We start from the raw sequence: 21955 nt of genomic DNA on the forward strand, positions 1-21955 counted from the left end.
ACACTCTCACCAATGTACTAACATCCAATGGATTCCATAGAAATAAGATTACAAACCTAATCCAAAAAGAAACCCCCACTAAAATCCAAGACAAAGAACAAGAAAACGGCAAAGCCCTCCTCCCATACATAAAAGGCACCACAGACAGAATCAGTAAGATCCTCCATAAACACAACATCAAAACAGCATTCTGCACAAACAGAAAAATATCCACCATCCTTAGAAACCCCAAAGATAAAATTGAATTAGAAAATCAAGGAGTATACGAAATCCCATGCACCACTTGTCCCACCACATACATCGGACAAACCAACAGAAGAATAAGTGCACGCATTGAAGAACATAAGAACTCAGTCAAAAAAGAGGAACCAACATCTTCCCTGGTCCAACACCTTAAAGCCACAGGACATGAAATTGACTTTAAAAATACCAGAACCATTGCCAAAAGTGAACATTTTAATAACAGAATAATCAGAGAAGCCATCGAGATAGAAAAACGCCCACACAGCATGAACAAGCGAGATGATACCTCCCGCCTACCAGCCATTTGGAAACCTGCCCTTATTGACAAACGACTCCCTAACCCCAAAATCTTAAACCCCTCTGCAACTCAGACTAACCTGAGCACAACCAAACAGAACACTCCCCCAGCCAATCAGAGCACAGCCAAGCCCCTAACCATTCAGAACACACCTCCACCCAATCAGAACACAGCCAAGCTCCCATCCAATCAGTTCATACCCTCACTGGCAGTTAAAAGGAAGAAACAGCTAAAACCACACATTGCTGCTCAAAGCAAGAAGCTAAAAACACCAGCCTGAAGATGACGAATGTGACTTCGTCGAAACGTTGCCAAGACACTTCCAATTTTACGCGGGAGAAAACCCGAACAACCAAAGACCTATATGTGTATATATTATATATATATATATATATATATATATATAATATATATATATATATTTATATATATGTATATGTGTGTGTGTATATATATTATATATATATATATATATATATATATATATATATATCAGCTATGCAAGTAAAAATATGACTCTTGGGTATGTTCATATTAAAATCAATAATAGTTGAACACCAAGAGAATAAAATTATAATTTTATTCTCTTGGTGTTCAACTATTTATTGATTTTAATATATATATATATATATATATATATATATATCTATATATATATATATATATATATATATATATATATATATATATATTTGCTTCTAACTCTAAATCTTAATCCTTAAAACAGTCCATAAATCCAGTATTGCCTTTTAATCCATTACACAGTTTTAGATTTCTCTTTTAAGACTAATTCTAGGTTTTTTCCTGTACTAGGAAGGTTTCCATAAACACGCTTCCCTTTCAATCAGTCAGTCTATTTTTGTTGCTTGGAATGGCCTTTGAAGAAATAAAAGTCCCATCTTCTGTATCAAGCATCTGTTTTTCTAAGAGTGGAAGGACTCTTATGTGCTTTTGTGACTTTGAAGTTCTGGGATTTGTGCAATGAGGGCTTTGTGTTCTTAAGGAGTGTTTGGCAATTTCTATTTGGCTGATGTCTCGTTTTAGCTTCTATTGCTCTGCTGTTGTTAGCTGTAAGTTTTGCTGCAAGGGATTTTGAAGTATTTTTCTCCTGAATGGATTTTGCCTGTAGCATTCCTTTACTTATGAATGGAGCCATTTGGGGAGGTTGCATTAGCCTGCAGCCAGTACTTACATTTTTTTTTTGTTCCTTAAGTGCCGGCTGCGCTCCTTACTTTCCTTTCTAGCCAGTAGCTAATTCTTAAAGGGGAATGTGCCTTTTTAAGCTAGTTCACTCAGCAGCTTGTCTTTTCTGTCTCTGGAAGCCTTTCCTTGTTTGATCAATATATGGAAGAGGGAAAATATGGGGGGGGGGGTTTCAAATTCTTCCTTCAGAAGGAGATGGAAATGAGAAAAAGGGAGGCAGGGAAGGGAGGGAGGAAAGGAAGTCCCGCCTTAGCACTTGGCCACCAGCAGTTCTGCCATTGACTTTGCTTGTCAAAAGGTTGCAGAAAGGGATCACATGACCCTGGAACACTGTGACCATTATAAATATGAATCAGTTGCCAAGCATCCAAATATAAATCACATGATCCTGGGCATGCTGCAATGATCATAAGTGTGAAAAATGGTTATAAGTCATTTCAGTGCAATTGCAACTTGAACAGGTTTTTTTTTTTTTTTTTTGGTCATCAAGTTTTTGACACCTTGCTAGGTGGTACTCGAATATTGCCATATCCTAAAAGTATTTAGAATCGGTAAAAAGGTTGAAAAGCCCTGATATAGGACATAGTATTGTTAAGTGAAAAGAAAAAATGCATTGTGTATTATATGTATTGTGTATTATGTTTGTTTGTAAAGAAAAAAAAGGAAAAATTAAAATTAAAAAAAAGAAAAAAGAAAAAATCCATTATATCCTATCAATTTTCCTGAGGGATTTTCAAATTATGAGCAGTGAGCCAGCATAGGTGAATATGCCTTTAGTGATCATTTCAAGTATTTAGGAAATCAAGGTGAAACCCAACATGCTTATTTAAAATTACATGTAAGTTGGAGATATGAAAAAATCTCCATGTCTTTCTACTATTGTATGGTAGAATAACAGAGTTTACAGTTGCTGAAGAAAGAATCTATATCAGAGCAAAGTTTGAAAATCCATTGCTTCCTATTTTAAAATATCTACTTTGTTAGCTTTCTACAGCCTTTCCTGTTTGTTTTGTTCCTCTTGTGGTCAAAATGAAACGGATGTTAAAAATTGATGCTGCCTGAAAGGTTGAATAAATAAACTGAAGAAAGGAGTAGAATATTTTAAATCAAGCTTGGATCTATTATTTTAAATCAAGGTTGGATCTATTATTTTTTCTATGTGAAGGGCTTTAGCACCAAGATAAAATAAGAAAATATTATTGTATGTTGTTGCAATTGCAATTTATTTTGAATGCCTTCTTTGTTAAGAGTTTGACTTCTTTCTTTCATTTTTATTATGATTATTTTAATATGATTTTGTTTTCTATTTTGATATATAAAATGGGTTTTCTGTGCACTGTTTGTTAGCTGGGCATAGTTATTTGTTTAAAATAGGTGGCCATATAATTTTAAAAAATAAAATAAGGTTAAATTCCCACTTGCAGCCAAAGTGGGAGACCTCTAGTGGAAGATAAAAGAAAAAATTGTTAAAAGAATTAAAGATCTAATATAACACAGCAATCTGTCACTGTAGGACAGTGGTTCTCAACCTGTGGGTCGGGACCCCATTTGGGGTCAAACGTCCATTTCAAGGGGGTCGCCAAACAACGCAGTCCGCCATTTTTTCCCCCTTTTCCTTAGCTGTGCTACTCCCTTTTATTCTGTTGGCTTTTGAAAGCCAATAGAATAGACTCTCTTGAATAGAGTCTAATTCTATTGGCTTTCAAAAGCCAATAGGAATTGTCCAGGCTGTCTCTGCCCTGCTGAGCCCGCCAAAAGTCCCATTCTGCAAACGGTACTGCACCAGTTGAGTAGTCCTCAACTTACGACCGGTTGAGTAGTCCTCGACTTATGACCGGTTGGGGGTCGTGGCATTAAAAAGGTTGAGAACCACTGCTGTAGGATAATATGACAAGTCAGTATAGCATTATATGAAGAGACGTGTGAATGTAAATATGTAATATGGATAATATTAATTTATATTAGGTACTTTTATTAAGTATTTGTTCCAGCAGGGCTTCACATCTGTCCAATACGTTTTATAAAGCATAATTTTATTTAACTTTAAAAAATATTAGCAGCTAATATTTATTTATAAACATTAATTCTTATCATTCTTTCTGTAATTAAATACAGCTATATTACTATTGCATAAAAGACTATAAAAGAAGAAACCTAATGTATTATATACAAACATATAAATAGTGAGGAAAAAAAGAGGAAAACAATCATATACTAAACCAACGAGGAGAAAAGAGAAAAAGAAAAATGACACCTCCCCTGAAAAAAGCAAAACAAAACATAAAATTAAAGAAAAGAGAAACCTCACATCTAAATTATATTTTAATTCTAATTCTTTATATAAAAAAACACTTAGAGAAAAAGGTTATATCAGTCAATTCAAATTATATAACTTGCTTTAATTTCAACATTATGACCCAGTTTTTAAAATACTAAGTTAAACCTAGTCTGTACAGCACTTGCCTCCCCTTCTGTTCAGACCCATGTCCAGCTTAGTTAAGTTGATTTACCTTGTCTGGATTTGGCTCCTGAGCAGGATTGGTCCTTGGTCCTTCGATAGGAATTGACCTTAAAAGACCAGGACTATGGGCTAAACTAGGAAGTCAAAAAGAGCATGCTGGAAGGCAGTGGCAAACCACTTTGGCATTACTGCCCATGTGGCTATAAAATCCAAAGGAGCCAGTGTGACTTAAAAGAAACTCAACTTTTGCTATAACTGATGAAACACTGTTGCCATACAGATGTTGAATAAATTCATGTTTTATTTTATAAATTGTTGTCTGTTTTATTTTAACTTGAAGAAAGGATTGTGAGTAACTTGATTTCACCTACGACCTTCCGTGTCTACTCACAATATTACCAGAAAAATTAAAAGTATTTGAAATAACTAACATTGTGGTCCTAGTAAAGTTAGAATTTTCAAAAGATTTGAATCAGCCATCTACAATCTGAGAGTTTTTCGATATCTCAGATTATCTTTAGAAATGTAGAATAAAATTACCTAAATCCTTGCCACTAAGAGATCTCATTTTGATGCTGGTGGCATGATGGGAATTGTTGCTTGGTTGATTTAACAAGATGAATCCCTTAAAACAGGACAGTGTTTTTCTGTCCTTGCTGAAGGAAGCCTCTGCTCTTCCTATGCATGCTACTTTACCAATTACTAGAGTAAACATTAGTGTGCCAGGATGACATCTTAGCTTGCTAGAAAAATAACCCAAAAAATCAAAATAGTTCCAAAGCAGAGAGTTGTATTTTTGAAGAAAAGGTTTCTTTTTACTGTAAGGGATTGATATCCTTGCATTAAAAAGCTGTATATTGTCTAACCAAGGAGACCAGCATGCTTGGGACACAGAGTCTCTTCACAAGCTGAAAGATTATACAACTGAGGTGGGAAGGTGAGGAGAGAAGTATGTTTATGCCACCCCATCTGAGAGTATTATTTAGTTTTGGAGTGGGACATACTGAATTTTTTCATCTTTCTTTGTTTGTGTATATGTATGTGAGAAAGTGTGAGTGAAACTTGCTAATTTGAGCAAGAGATACATGGATACAAGAGATAGTTTTGCTAGTCAGATAATATGTGTGTCACAAAAGCCTTGCTTGCTTCCAGTAAAAATGAATGTAGGAGCACCCTATCTGAGTAAAGCTTTAAATAAGGGACAAATTAGTCAGAAAAAATTTTTGTTTGACAAGGGCTTTTCAATGCTTTAAGCAAAGCTTCAGTAGCACTCCTATATATGGTATATGGTGGGGATCAGGAAAAAAAGACAAATATTTAAAAAGTTCCCAAAATAGCATAGGCTTGGGAATAAAGAGTATGTTGCTTATTTCAACACTCGTTGGCATTGCTCAGAAGGTGCCCCAGAGGGGAATAAAAAGGAGAGATTAGCCCTAAAACTGGGGTAAAAAAAAAAGAGGGATTCTAAAGTGCCAGTTAAAAATATTTTGAAATAATGTTCCTTTATCAAGAGGGTTCTAAAAATAAATTAATACAGAAAAATCCACCAGTAAATATGCAGTACATATGCAAAACACATTATGTGTTACCAATCTTACATTCAGACTTAAAAATTAATGTGAAAGCAAACTTTAAGTTGCTTCTTATATCTTCCAGTTTGGAAGAAATCCATAGAATCATATGTTAGAGAGAAAGAACATAGTAGCTGTATCTACAAAGAACTATAAGCCAAAATTCTTCTGTCATGCTCACAAACTCTGTACAATCGTATAAAGAGCCTTTACTAATCTCTTTGGATGGAATTGACCTAAGCCACATAGAATCTGTCATCTAAACCAAGCAAGCAGACTTTGTTAGAACAGAAGACATACAAAATGGATATTCATCAGACTTTATCCAACGCTATTGCCGGCAACGAGCACCACGGCTTGTTGACAACAGAACGACGACTACCACCTGGGTGACACTTCCGTACGTTAATGGAGTTTCAGAGGCAGCTGCATGAATACTCTTGACTCACAACATTAAAGTAGCACACAAACCTAGCCAGACCCTGTGCACAAGAATAATGTGCCCCAAGGAACCCCTACCCGAAGACGATATGTCATCTGTGGTCTACCAAATCAATTATAATGACTGTTCATGCAATTATATTGGAGAAATCACAAAATGCCTCCAGACAAGGGTCCATGAGCACAACATGGCTATCAAGTGCAACGAACAACGATCCCAGGTATGGATGCATATGGTTGAGGATAACCATACATTCAACTTTGCAGAGGCCAGAGTCATTGCCCATGACTCAACGAAAGGCGGCCACCTGCTGAAGGAAGCCTGGATATCTAATCAACATGCTATTAACCGACACATCAAACTGTTGCTGGCTTACCAGCCGTTGCGGCAACATGAATCATCGTGCAGAGGGCCAGAATGGATGAATCAGCGATCACTTCTCTCCCATGTAAACAAGAGAGCGAAAGACCACGATCGCACACCAACTGATATATTGGCGCGGCAGGGGACTACGTTGATGGGACGCATGGAAGAGCAGACCGGACTTACAAACTCCAGGAGAGGACATCAAATTAACATGACCAATGATACTGGCACAGCGGAGAGATTACGAGCTGGAACAATGGCGCTGCATGTGGAGGACATATCCAGGCAATTTAGCGGGGAGAACAGTCAGGCGGCAACATTAGATGATCACGCACCGCAAGACGAATGTTCTCGACAGGCGGGGCAAATGGGGAGAGTAAAATTCAAACGGATGTCAGCCTGAACGATGGAAACAGGATCAATGCAGCCAATTGTGGACGGGCAGGGGATGGACAGACCTATGACACGCTCATTGTCCAAATTGCTAGCTTCTCAAAGACTATAAAGATGAGCATTGCCAGATCCTGGCTTATACTTTGACAATGTCAGCAGTCACTGATGAAAGCTAAGTTTTAATAAAGTTTTCTAGTCTCGGTGAAAGATGCAGTGGTGCCAAGTGAAAGCAACATCAGGAAGGAGGAGTATAAAAAGCTGCAGAAATATCAGGGCCTGAAGGACAAACTAGAGAGAAAGTGGTCCCAGTGATAGTAGGATCACTTGGAACTGTGATTTCTAAAATGGGAGAATGGCTCCAATAAATCCCAGGAACAACATCGAAGCTCTCTGTCCAGAAAAGCACAATGCTAGGAACAGCTAAGATAATTTGCAGAACCCTCAAGCTCCCTAGAATAGCAAACTTCATGACTATAGTTTTCATAGTGGATAGCATAAATTGGCAGTGAAGGAAGACCCTGTGGAATAGAGATCTCATTCTTTTAAATCTGTTTGTGCTCATAGTGAATGCTACATATCAACTGTTGTAGATATACTGTTTGGTCTCTTGATTAATTTTGAGAAGATAAATAGGTTGGACCCAGCTAAATAGAGATAGAAGGGACCATTAGGAAGTCCTATACTGGATGGTCAAAACAAGAAGACAGTAGCAACTAATTCTCATCATTTCCAAGAAAACTACATGGTTTGTGTTCATGACACCAGCAGGAGTCAAGATAGATATGAAAAGAGAGCTTATTTTTGCACTATCAACAATGAATAAATGTTGTTGTTTTTGAAAAGGACCACATTATATATTGTAAACAAATGTATATCATTTATTTATTTAACAATATCTATGTACCTTCCAAATTTAAATGATTCTGGGCTGTATAAATAATATCACAAACCATTGCAACTAAATCATAACCACATCAATTAAAATGATGCCCACATTCCTCACTAAAGAACAAAAACTGCTGAAACAAAAATGTTTTTAGTGCCTTATAAAAAGCCAAAAGGGTTAGTTCCGAATGTCCCTCAAATGCAGTATGTTCCTTACAGAGGGCGCTATTACAGAAAAGGTCTCTCTTTCAGCCTTCCCACTCACTTTCATTCCCTAGCTAGGATAAACAAGATCATGTTCATCATGGCAGCCCCTAATACAGGCATGTCAAACTCACGACGTCACGTGACATCACGTGACGTATCGGAGCTTTTTCTCCATTGCCAGCAATGGGGTGGGTGTGGTTTTGGGATGACGCGTCCGGCCTGCAGGCTGGCAGTTTGACACCCCTGCCCTAATATGTCCTAGTGCAACAACATATAAAGCTTTATAGATAATATCCAGACTTTGAAATGGGCCAGATTTGGGTTTCCTAAATGCAGGTTGTCACATAATTGTAATAATGTAGTGCCAAGTGAAGTGGGCGGGAGGGCTGAAAGGAATGTCTGCATAAAGAACTTAATTTATGTTGGCATATTCCCTCATTGTTCTCATTTATAGTGAAGATCCATAATATCAATAAAATTGCATGTGGAAATTTTAAAAAAGTTTTTCAGAATTTTCAGAATATTACAGCTTTTAAATTTTTGGCTACAGCTGACAACAATCTAAAAACTATATAATTGAAATTATGCCAATTGCTTTTTTAAAATTAATATTTTTCTCTTAAACTAATTCAGTTAGGATATGATTTCCATAAACTTCAGTTCATAACTTGCATAATGTAGTTAGTTGCTTTCTTTCAGTCCTAAAATACATTTAGAGTAAAGTTGGTAAATTCTAAACACAAGACTGCTGATCACATCCATCTGAAACTGAAACACCTGCAATAGTTAACATGCCAGTAGAAGAGGCTAAGACTTTTAAAAGGTCAAAGAGAAACGTGGATTTTAAAATCAATATCCACTTTGCATGCTTTATCGAATAACTAAATATGGACTTTTTTTCAGATGGGAAAATAAATTGGCCTTTAAACAAATGCAATACTATGCTGTCATCGAAGAGGATAATAGCCCTCCTGTAAGTATGACATACATAAATATGGTGTACAAAGCCGCATATACTATAAGAAACAACATGTTCTGAAACTCTGGAAAATTTTATTTATGAACCATATCAAATCACATAATCTTGATAGGCGTTAATATTCAGAACTCCAGTTGTTGTGGAGGATTTTGTTTGCTTGCTTTAACATTTTGAGTTGAAATCTTACTGCAAGTGTTATTCCTCCAGCTGTCACAGACTCATAGATTAAAAGCAAAGTCATGGAGATATTACATACAATTTTGAATCAGCTTAGTTCTGGCATCAAAATAAAATGCAACTTATGATTGGGAAAGCAAGATAATTTTGTGTGTTTCCCTTTTCACCTCCTGTGATCACTTTCATTTTAGATTAGTCTCAGTTTGTCATGGCACCTAAATTCAGACTGGTTAGTTTTACCTTTAGTTGCAAAAACAGATCAATTTTAAGTTATTTTGGATTCCTGTCACAGAGCGAGATCAGTTGGCTTAATATATAACTAAGGTATTTATGTTTGTGATATAGCAACTTTGAGGTTCATGTTTTATTTGTCATGTTTGCTTTCTTTATTGACTTAAAAATATCTACTAATTGTGTACTGTTAACATCACCAATAAAGCGTTAATGTTATCTTTAATTATTTAATTCATTGACTGATAAAATGAGCAGTAAAATGATTGTTGTGTGAAATCAAATTTCAACTGGCCTTTTCTTTTTTTAATTTTAGCACGCTAACATCATAAGGGCTGCAAAAAGACCAAATCCCTGTTCCCTTTGAATGCTTCAAGCAGTTTAAAGAAGTGGCTTCCTCATGACAACATGTCAGCGAAAGATCTCAGCCCTCGACATAGTTCAAAATCCCGTGTTGTGCAGCGGGCCTCCACTGTTGATGTTGCCTCTGATTTGTCAGGTTTATCTTTGACAGGTGATTATCTGTTCCCCACCTCTGCTTTTCCAGTATTAATTATTAAGACTCTTTCTTAGGGCCAATACTCTTCAATATCTTCATCAATGATTTAGATGAGAGGATATAAGGGGAACTCATCAGATATGCAGACCACACCAAACTGGCTGGAATAGCCAGCATTCTAGAAGATAGGCTTAAGATACAGAGTGATCTTAAGAGACTTGAACATTGGGCCCTGTCTAACAAAATGAATGTCAGGGTTCCAACTAACGATCCCAAACAAAACAGAACTCTGAGGCTTGAAGTTTCTTCAAAGAATGTGTGTATTGGATATATTATATTGGCACGTTCAAAAGTGAAACCAACTCTAAATATTTCTTACATTCAGTGTAATTAATTGTAACAATTACCTTCCTTCCAAATGTCATAAATCACACTGTCCAATTGGGGCAATCAGCAAGCTCCTTATCATTCCATCCTTCTTCCTCTTTCTTCTTCCTTCCTGTGGAAATGACCTTCGTTCCCATGGGATCGCTCTGTGTTGTTTCTGGCAATACATCCAGCCTCATTCCCCCTCGCCCCCATTTGTATGGCAATTATGAACAAAAGAAAATGGCTTCTGCCAGGTTCGTTTCTGAAGTTGACAATGAAATTCAATGGTGAAAAAAGTAAGGTTCTACATTTAGGCAAGAAAAACCAATCCATATGTATAGTAGTTGATACCTGGCTCAATAGTAGTAATTGTGAGAGGGATCTTGGAGTCTTAGTGGACAATTATTTAACTATGAGCCAGCAGTGTGCTGTAGCTGCCAAAGGCCAACACAGTCCTAGGCTGTATTAATAGAGGGATAGAATCAAGATCACATGAAATGTTAATACCACTTTATAATGCCTTAGTAAAGCCACACTTGGAATACTGCATCCAGTTTTTGTCACCACAATGTAAAAAAGATGTTGAAAGTCTAAAAAGAATGCAAAGAAGAGCAACAAAGATGATTAGAGAACTGGAGGCTAAAACATATAAAGAACAGTTGCTGGAATTGGGTATGTCTAGTTCAATGAAAAGGGCGTGGGTGTCATTATAGCAGTGTTTCAGTATTTGAGGGACGGCCACAAAGAAGAGGGAGTCAAGCTATTCTCCAAAGCACCTGAAGGCAGGACAAGAAGCAATGGATGGAAACTAATCAAGAAGAGAAACAACCTAGAACTAAGGAGAAATTTCCTGATAGTTAAAACAATCAGTGGAACAACCTGCCTCCAGAAGCTGTGAATGCTCCAATACTGGAAGTTTTTAAGAATAGAATTGGGCAACCATTTGGTATAGGGTTTTCTGCCTGAGAAGGGGGTTGATCTAGAAGACCTCCAAGGTTCCTATCAACTCTTATTCTATATTCTATGTTATTTCTCCCATTTTGTTATTGCAGAGCAAATAAAAACATCAGCCCCTCCCTCCCAAAATTGAGTTAAATGAATAATTTATTTTTATTTTGCTTTAATATTTTAAAATGCAAGTCTTATAGTCAGGTCTTTTTTTCAATGATAATATAAAAAAATTGAAAGGTCATGAAAAAGTAAGTTTGTTTCTCCTTACCATTGTGTGGTTTATTTTTTTTTAATTTTTATGAAAATGGCACGTATTTCTAGACATGTAACCTGCAAAATTTCAGAATATTAAGAGCAGAGATAGAGTTATGATGAATTTATGGTTTTGCCTTCTGTTTCCCAAATGACAGATGACACTAAGCTGGCAGGAATAGCCAACACCCCAGAAGACAAGCTCAGGATCCAAAAAGATCTTGACAGACTTGAACAATGGGCCCTATCCAACAAATGAAATTTAATGTGGAGAAAAGCAAGGTTTTACACCTGGGCAGGAAAAACCAAAGGTACAAGTACAGATTAGGCGAAACCTGGCTCAAAAACAATAACTGTGAGAGGGACCTTGGAGTCCTAAATATGAGCCAGTAGTGTGTGGTAGCAGCCAAAAAAGCTAATACAATCCTTGGTTGTATAAACAGAGGCATAGAATAAAAATCACCTGAAGTATTAGTACAGCTTTGTAAAGGCTTAGTAAGGCCACACCTGAATACTGCATCCAGTTTTGGTCATCACATTACAAAAAGATGTTGAGACCTTGGAAAAAGTGCAAAGAAGAGCAACGAAGATGATTAAAGACCTGGAGATTAAAACGTATGAAGAACAGTTGCAGAATTTGGGTATGGTCAGTCTAGAGAAAAGAAGGACTAGAGGGGATATGATAGAATAGAATAGAGTTCTTTATTAGCCAAGTGTGGTTGGACACACAAGGAATTTGTCTCCGATGCATAAGCTCTCAGTGTACATACAAGTAATAGTGATAATTATGATTATAAACAACATGAAAATACATTCATCATAAATCGTAAAATACAACACTTCATCATAAATCATAAGATGCAACACTTAGTGATAATTATAGAGTACCAGCTAGGCAAACAACATAAATCATATTAGGATACTAAAAAACAATATAAATTGTAAGATACAAGCAACAAAGTTGTAGTCATAAGAAGATAAGAATAGGCAGTGCTTTTTTTCTTTAAAAAAAAAAAGTGCTGGAACTCACACATGTCATACAACCCGCCTTGCCTACCCTACCAGGTACCATCCAAAAAAGGTGCCGGAACTCTGTTCTGGGCGTTCTATGAGAAAAAAAGCCCTGAGGATAGGTAATAGGAAAGATGAGGAGTATCATAGTAATACAGCTTTACTAGGTAGTTTGACAGTGTTGTAGGAATTAGTTGTTAAGCAGAGTGATGGCATGGGGGGAAAAACTGTCCTTACGTCTAGTTGTTCTTGTGTCCATTGCCCTATAGCGTCGTCTTGAGGGAAGAAGTTAAAATAGTTTATGTCTAGGTTGTGAGGGATCTGTAGATATTTTCACAGCTGTCTTTCTTGCTTGTGCAGTATACAGGTCCTCAGTGGAAGGCAGGCTGGTAGCAATTGTTTTTTCTGCAGTTCTAACTATTCATTGAAGTCTGTGTCTGTCTTGTTTGGTTCCAGTTCTAAACCAGAGTTATAGAGGTGCAATTGATAGAGTCAATAATTCCTTGTAGAACTTATCAGCAGCTCTTTGGGCAGACTGAGCTTTCTGAGTTGGAGCAGGAAGAACATTCTTTGTTATGCTTTTTCAATGATATTTTTGATGTTAGGTGTCCATTTTAAATCTTGAGATATTATAGAACCTAGAAACTTGAAGGTCTCTACTATTGATACTGTGTTATCTAGTATTGTAAGAGGTGTTAGAATAATAGGGTTTCTCCTAAAATCTACTATCATTTCTACAATTTTGAGTGTGTTTAGTTCAAGATTGTTCTGGCTGCACCACAAGGCTAGTTGTTCAACCTCCTGTTTGTATACTGATTTGTCGTCTCAAATGAGGCCAATCACTGTTGTATCATCTGCAAACTTCAGTACTTTAACAGAGGGATCTTTTGAGATGCAGTCATTGGTATATAGAAGAGAAGTGGAGAGAGCACACAGCCCTGGGGAGCCCATTTGCTAATTGTACAGGTATCTGATGTGATTTTGCTAGCTTCACTTGGCTGCTTCCTATCTGTTAAAAAGCTTATGATCCACTTACAGGTGTGGTCAGGAATGGCTAGCTGATTTAGTTTAGTGAGAAGAATATCTGGAATGATGGTATTAAATGCCGAGCTGAAGTCTACAAAAAGGACCCTTGCATAGGTCTTTGGGGATTCAAGATGGTGTAAGATGTAGTGCAGAGCCATATTAACAGCATTATCTGCCGATCTATTTGCTCGCTAGGCAAATTACAAGGGGTCTAACAGTGGGTCTGTGATGGTTTTCAGGTGGGCCAGCACTAATCTTTCAAAGGTTTTCATAACTACGGATGTCAGAGCAACCGGTCTGTAATCATTCAGTTCTTTGATGGAGGGGTTTCTTTAGCACTGGGATGATAGTAGAGCATTTGAAGCAAGAAGGAATATAGCATATTTCTAGTGATTCATTAAAGATGCGGGTGAAGATGATGGCCAATTGGTCAGAACAAGCTTTCAAGCAAGAAGGAGTTATCTTATCTGGGCCTGGTGCTTTTCCAAGATTTTGTCTGTGAAATAGACCTTGCACATCATTTTCTGTTATCACCAGAGGTGGGAGACCCAAGGGGATGGGGTCAGTTGTAAGAGGTACGGCTGTTGTTGGTGTATCTGGATGAGAATAGTGGAGATAGGTGACAGTGGTTTCCTCTCAAACCTACAGTAAAACACATTCAGGTCGTCTGCCAGTTGTCGATTTCCTTCAGCATGGAGGTTTGCTGTAATCAGTGATATTTTTGTGAGTTTTCCACATATTTGCTGGTTCATTTGTTGAGAACTGATTCCTTAGCTTTTCAGAGTAGCTTCTTTTGCTGCTCTGATCTCCCTTGTTAATACATTTCTGGCCTGATTGTACAGCATTTTATCTTTTTTCCTGTAGGCTTCCTCTTTGGCACGATGTAGTTGCTTGAGTTTAGCTATGAGCCTAGGCTTATTGTTTCTGGTTGGCATTGATACTGATAGCAGTATTCCAGTATTTGAGAGGCTGCCACAAGGAGGAGGGGGTCAAATTTATTTTCCAAAGCACTAGAAGGCAAGACAAGAAACAGTGGATAGAAACTAATCAAGGAGAGAAGCAACTTGGAATTAAGGAGAAACTTCCTAACAGTGAGGACAATTAACCAGTGGAACAGCTTGCCTTCAGACGTTGTGGGTGCTTCATCACTGGAGGTTTTTAAGAAGAGACTGGAAGCCACTTGTCTGAAAAGGTATAGGGTCTCTTGCTTGAGCAGGGGGCTGGACTAGAAGACCTCCAACGTCCCTTCCAGCTCTATTCTGATTCTGAAATATATGGCAAATACAATGTAGTAGAGATAGTTGATGGATATTTAAAAGGATACTGTATAGTAACAAAGATAACCTGAAAGTGACTCCAGAAACTAATTCCATGAATTATGAATCATGATCAATTTATTTTATTCCTTTTACTTCTATTGGTATTTTGAGTCTTTCTGAAAAAACATAAGGGCTAATAAGAATTTGGGTTGCCCAAGAACAACATACAATTTTGCTTACATTTGTGCTTTACAGGAAACATCCAAGATCCAGATGAGCCAATCTTAGAATTTAGTTTAGGTAAGTAATTTTAAAATACTACTTTTATACTTGTTGCTTATATCAGAATTAGTTTATGTACAGGTTTAATAGTTATGTATAGCAAACCACGTTTTATAAGATCCTATGATATCTTCCTTAGAACTTTGTGATTTATCATTTTGGATTAATTACTAGGAAAACAGCCAGTTAAATTAAAACATTAAATAACCTAGCAAGAGCAGTGTAAACTATGTCATAAATGTATCAAAATTAACACAAACTGGGTAGCTTGTTATGCTAATAATCTGTTTCTGCACATACCATTTTTGATCAGTCTTCCTTTTTACACCTTTGTGTGAAATACGGCATCTGAACATACAGCCAGCACCAATTCTCTTTTTCTAATTAATCCTTGAAAATTACCCAACTCTAAGTTATAATTAAAGTTTAATTGTAATAGCATTTTTCACACTATTTATTTCATACTCAGTATCTTCTATTTTTCTCTCTCTCCTTTTCACTTGTTCTTTATTTCAGGCAAAAGCCTAGTGTTGTGTGGTATAACATGTATAGCAATAACAGCAATTATGATCAGTTATGATTGGTTCAGTCATTGTTTTGTCTTTAACAAGTGAAAATTTTCACTTCTTATATTTGTGAAATTTAGTTCCTTCAGTGTGTACAAACAATGCTATTGATTTTCCACAGCTTGCAGTGAACTGCTAACTCCATCACTAGATAGGAAGCCAAATTGTTTTGTAGCAGTGAGTGTAACTACACCACCTCAGGCATTTTGGACAAAGCATGCTCAAACAGAAATTATTGAGGTAGGTTATACTATTTTGCTGTCAATAACCTGATTAAATTCAGCTGGTATCAATTTAACTTTACTAATTTTTTTGTTGTTTCCATTACAGGGCACAAACAACCCCATCTTTCTAAGCAGCATTGCCTTTTTTCAAGATTCTCTTATTAATCAGATGACACAAATTAAACTTTCTATATATGATGTAAAAGATAGATCTCAGGGAACTGTAAGTTTAAAAATGTCTTCTTGCTGTACATCTGAACCAGAACTTGCATGCTTTTGATTCTGGAGGCCCTGGAGGTTCTTTAAAGACTGGCATTATTATAGTTACTAGCTATTATAAACACAATAGTCCGAGCCTGGTTTTGAAGATTATATTAAATATATTACCTTCCTTTGTTCAAAAATACATACAAATTTCCTCAAGAACCATACATTTTAATTAAATGAAAATCACCCCAGCTGCATTGTCGGGGATGCTTCTTCTTAATTCTAATGCTAGGATGGCATTTTCTTTGGGGTTAGCAGGTGGGAAAGGATATCTCCAACCTTAATTTGCTAATGAATCTTAAATGCCCCTGCTTATTACCATTATTGAGTAAAAAAAGAATGGTAGTATGCTGTATAATTAAATACAGTACATATGGTAGTTGGTGGGCTTTTTTAAAGGTGGAACTAAAGATTTCCTTGCTGTGACAGGAAGGAAGGGAATCTTTGGATCTGACTTCAGAAACAGAATTGTAATGGACTTTTCATGGTTCTTTCCTCTTCTCATTTTCATAAATGTTCTCCCTCTTTCTTTCTCTCTCATGTGTGTGTGAGTGTGTGAGTGTATAAAAAAGCAAAAAGCTTTTTTAATTGCTAAGCTTTCGTTAACAACCTGTTAACATCATCAGAGCAAAGGGCTAAATGACAAGGGAGTATGTGCATAAATTTACATAACATATATATATATATATATATATATATATATATATATATATACACACACACACACACACACACACACACACACACATATATGTGTGTTTGTGTGTGTGTGTGTGTATAGTGAATAAAATTTGATCACCAGGAAAAGTTAAAACGTTAAAAGTTTTAATGTAAAACAAAAGTTTTAAGTATAAAACGTTAAAAGTTTTAAAAAATTAGCAACCTAGCTTTCGTTGGCTCCTGCCAACTTCATCAGGGCGTACATAAATCAATGGGAGTAAACATTTATATGTGAGTTAACACCTGCGCTCAGCTTCTGGACCGCGTAATGGGCCCAGGTTGGCCAATCATAGCATTAGTTGTGATTGCTGCATAATTGAGTGACTCATCTACTTGTATCAAGCGTCCCTCATCAAAGTTAAAACAAGCTTCCGACTCTCCACTCATCCATATCCGTGGTCTAGGAGGATCCTCAATCTTATTCCAACTTGAGATGTCATCCCCACCACCAAGTCGTTTCCCCCTTCTCTCTTCCTTGGGATTTTCCATGAGTTCAGAGCCCTCACCCCTCTACACTATCCTGGTGTCTATCCTTAACATCGTGATGTTTGTTACTACGGAGCCTCACTCTAGATATTCTGCATGTGCTCTCACTGCATGGCTCTCCCCCACGCACCATTTTCCCAGCCTTTCCAGTCTCGTTACACTCCGTAACAGTTGTTCTCCCCTTTTTTGCCAACTCATTGCGGGGGCTGGACTGTAAATTCTGTTGACTGATCATCGAGGTAGTTAAAATCCCCAGAGATGGTTGCTTGTATACTTTAGTGAATTGGCTCTTCTCGCTCCTCCCCCAAGTGGGGTGCGATGTGGAGTGCAATGTGGATCCTGGTGCTGTAAATACGCCACCATTCACCCCGGCTAATTGTGTTGCCTTCTGAGATCGTGTAATCACTCCTTCAATAGAAGATTTACGGTAGCTCTCCCCTTGTATGTCTGTGGGGGGTGTGGTTAAACTGTCACTCCGGGCTCTCATTTCACTCCACGGAGGCAAGTGCATCTCCGATCGACTGATATGCAGGCTGGTCGTCACGAGGGTTCCTGGGGGGGGGACGGGGAAGATTCCTGATGCGTCGGAAATTGAATCCTTGGAACCGGCGGGTATTTCTTTCCATGACAATCGCATTTCCATTGTGACACCCCAGGGGGTCTCAGGTCGTCGACTGTTGTTTGCCTGGGTATTAGTCCTTCCCGATAACGGAGTGAAGTTATCATTATTGGGTTGCTGGTAGTGAAGTGAATGGGTGCGGGCTTCCCATGCTCTTAATGTAAAGTGTGCAGGGCGCAAGTCTATGTGTCGATTGATCGATTCCTCTTGTGAAAGCCATGCTTCTTTAAGCAACCTGCCGCTCTTTGTAACGTCGCTGGCAACCACAACCACACCCTCAAAATCATTTATGCCCAAAGTCCATCATGTGCGTTAGGATCTGGGAGTATTGCTCTCCTCTTCTTATGGCCAACTTATGCTCCTGGACCCTTGTTTTCACCCTCTTAGAGGTCTCACCCACGTAGTTAGAGGGGCAGTCCTTACAGTTGATTTTGTACACAACCCCCAATTTCTCTGCTGTGGGGAGTGGGTCTTTAGGCCTCATGACACATGAGCGCAATGTACGGCCAGGTTATGTGCCACCCTCACGTTGTGGGGTGCCAATAATCTGGCCGTAGCCTCTGAGACATTGCTGACATAGGGCAGGGTAACACGTGTCATCAGGGATGCTGGTGCCCCCATCTGCTGAGTATTAGGGAGTCTATAGAGTACACCATGGCGCTTAATAAACCTGGCTGGATACCCATTCAGCCTACAAATGTGAAAGAGATATTTCTTCTCTTCCACCTTGGCTCTGGCCGTATTGCAGTGGGAGTCAACCCTCTTAAAAAGAGTTCTAATGCAGCTAACTTTGTGGGCCACTGAGTGATTACTATGATAGTGCAGAATCCTATCAGTGTGTGTGGGTTTGCGGTAAACTCTGGTTCCCAGGGTGCCATCAGGTCAGCGGTGAATTAAAACGTCTAGGAAAGCCACTTTACCCTGGTGTTCTTCCTCCGCAGTGAACTTTTTTAAAAAAAACTTTTAACGTTTTATACTTAAAACTTTTGTTTTATATTAAAACTTTTAACGTTTTAACTTTTCCTGGTGATCAAATTTTATTCACAATATGCACACACCCAGGAATCATGCTTCTATTTTTAGTATTCTTTTATATATATGTTTTCGTAGATTTTCACGGGTATAGGTATGCAGGTAAAATTGCATACCTTGGCAATTCAGTTTTCAGGTGGTCTTTGTCAGCTAGGCATTTGGTTCTTGGCTACGGAGTTGATTTGTGCAGGGTGGTGATACAGCAACCCTCATATCCAGAACCAAGTGCCTAGCCAACAAAGACCACCTGAAAACTGAATTACACTCTCTCACAAATGTATTAATCTCCAACGGATTCCAAAGAAATACTATTACCAACCTAATCCAAAGGGAAACACCCCCCAAGAACCGAGACATAGAACAGTACAACGACATCGCCCTCCTCCCCTACATCAAAGGCACCACAGATAAAATCACCAACATTCTCCATAAACACAATATCAAGACAGCCTTCGGCACCGACCAAAAAATAGCTAACATCTTAAGAAACCCCAAAGACATTATCCAGCTAGAAAACCAAGAAGTCTATGAAATACCATGCAAAATCTGCCCATCCACATACATTGGACAAACTAATAGGAGAATAAATGCATGCATCACAGAACACAAGAACGCAGTAGAAAAGAAGAAAAAACTTCCTCCCTCTTCCAGCACCTTAAAGCCACAGGACATGAAATTGATTTTGAAGGAACCAAACTAATCTCCAAAACTGAACACCACAACAAGAGAATAATTATGGAAGCCATCAAAATAGAAAAACACCCCCACAACATGAATAAACGTGACGATACCTCCCGCCTACCAGACATCTTGAAACTAGCCCTAATCATCAAATGAGTCCTAGCCACGAAAACTGACACCGGACCCAGAACAACACAGTACTCCACTACCATTCACCCTCACCAGACCCAAACCCAAGCCCAAACCCATCCCTCAGACGAAATGCAATCACCATCCAGAAGCCAAGCACGAAGCCGAAAACACCAGCCTGAAGATGACGAATGAGACTTCGTCGAAACGTCGCCAAGACACTTCCAATTTGACGCGGGAGAAAACCCGAATAACCAAAGACCTACATATAAACACCCGCGAAAACCTCAGAAAAAATATGTATGTATGTATGTATGTGTGTGTATGTGTATGTATGTATGTATGTATATATATATATATATATATATATATATATATATATATATATATATATATATATATATATATATATGTAGGTCTTTGGTTATTCGGGTTTTCTCCCGCGTCAAATTGGAAGTGTCTTGGCGACGTTTTCGACGAAGTCCCATTCGTCATCTTCAGGCTGGTGTTTTCAGCTTCGTGCTTCGAGCAGCAATGTGTGGTCTTAGCTGTTTCTTCCTTTTAACTGCCAGTGGGGGTATGAACTGATTGGGTGGAAGCTTGGCTGTGTTCTGATTGGGTGGAGGTGTGTTCTGATTGGTTAGGGCAGTGTTTCTCAACTTTGACAATTTTAAGGCATGTGGTCTTCAACTCCCAGAATTCCACAGCCAGCATTGCTGGCTGTGGAATTCTGGGAGTTGAAGTCCACATACCTTAAAATTGTCAAGGTTGAGAAACACTGGGTTAGGGGCTTGGCTGTGCTCTGATTGGCTGGGGAGTTGGCTGTGCTCTGATTGGCTGGGGGGTTGAAGGAAGAAATAGCTAAGACCACACATTGCTGCTCGAAGCACAAAGCTGAAAACACCAGCCTGAAGATGACGAATGGGACTTCGTCAAAACGTCGCCAAGACACTTCCAATTTTACGCGGGAGAAAACCCGAATAACCAAAGACCTACATACAAACACCCGCGAAAACCTCAGAAAACGTATATATGTGTGTGTGTGTGTGTGTATGTGTGTGTGTTTACATTGTTTATACATGTATAATCTTAATACAGAGGTGGTCAAAAACAAGCCGTTTTAAATGTGAGTTGATATAATTTGCATTGGTTAGCAACACATAATCAAGAAGTAGCTGAATTATGGAGTCATGCATTGATTATAAAAATGAAAAATGAAAGCCTATTAGGTATTATTTGGTATAGATACCTATTACATACAACAATATATACCTATTAGGTATATTATATGCTTGGACCCTCCACTCATCATTTAAATTCTAAATTATGATTATCAGGTTCTATGGTTTGGTATGATTTCTGAATTGAGGGAGAACTGAGAGAGAAAGGGATTCCTCCATCAAATTATTGACAGTTTTACATGAAATATCAAAGCCAAGGAAATAGCCTTTCAAAACTAAAATTAAAAATGGTAATAATTTATTACTGAAATGTTTTTTTTTTCTTCAGATGTATTTATTGGGTTCTGTGATATTCACTGTACAGGATCTACTTAAGGAGAAATGTCACAGGCTGCACTTAACACTGAGGTTAGTATTTCGTCTTATTTCATATGAAAACAATCTGTATGCTAATTGAAGAAAGCCAGGCTATTAAATATTCTTTTTAATATGCTTTACCACTGACAGAATTATGAATCTGAAATTTTGGATTAGACTTGTTTTAACCAAGAATAAAATTGCATTCAAGAAATGGCATTTTTATAAACAACAGAATTTTGAGGCCCAGAGCAAATCCAGTTTTACCATTTTCCACAATTGTATCTCTGTTAATGAGAGGGGCACTTTGTGTCTTATGGAGCCTGATTGATTTATCCCAAGTAATTTGTACATTGTAGATCTGCTGAAAACGACCGTGTCGGGAACATTACAGCCATAGGATGGCAGATGGAAGAAAACACAGATGAAAGGCCTCCTGTGACCAGGTCTCCTGACACTATTAATGGAAGGGTGAGTTGGCTGTCTTTCTACCATATATCTAACTCTTCTTATTCTTCCCACCCCGTTCTCAGAGTCAATTTTTTCTCCTAAAGCAGTTCAGCCTTTTGTTGGATAAAAATACTGTGT

The 21955-nt window shown here is 37.9% G+C and overlaps 1 protein-coding gene across 18 annotated transcripts in view; it reads left to right on the plus strand.

The window, feature by feature from the left end:
* The window catches only part of INPP4A (inositol polyphosphate-4-phosphatase type I A), a 191489-nt gene that overhangs the window by 92627 nt on the left and 76907 nt on the right, over positions 1-21955 (plus strand). For all 18 annotated transcript variants that reach the window (XM_039340633.1, XM_039340640.1, XM_039340634.1 and 15 more), the window contains 7 exons: positions 8973-9042; positions 9773-9970; positions 15079-15123; positions 15793-15911; positions 16002-16118; positions 21339-21418; positions 21727-21838. In XM_039340633.1, the coding sequence (XP_039196567.1) occupies positions 9865-9970; positions 15079-15123; positions 15793-15911; positions 16002-16118; positions 21339-21418; positions 21727-21838 (579 nt within the window). In that variant the 5' untranslated portion in view covers positions 8973-9042; positions 9773-9864. The remainder of the gene's footprint in view (positions 1-8972; positions 9043-9772; positions 9971-15078; positions 15124-15792; positions 15912-16001; positions 16119-21338; positions 21419-21726; positions 21839-21955) is intronic.

This window comes from Crotalus tigris, unplaced genomic scaffold (assembly GCF_016545835.1).
Source record: "Crotalus tigris isolate CLP2741 ecotype Arizona unplaced genomic scaffold, ASM1654583v1 scf7180000017753.6788120, whole genome shotgun sequence".
Classification (NCBI taxonomy): Eukaryota; Metazoa; Chordata; class Lepidosauria; order Squamata; family Viperidae; genus Crotalus; species Crotalus tigris.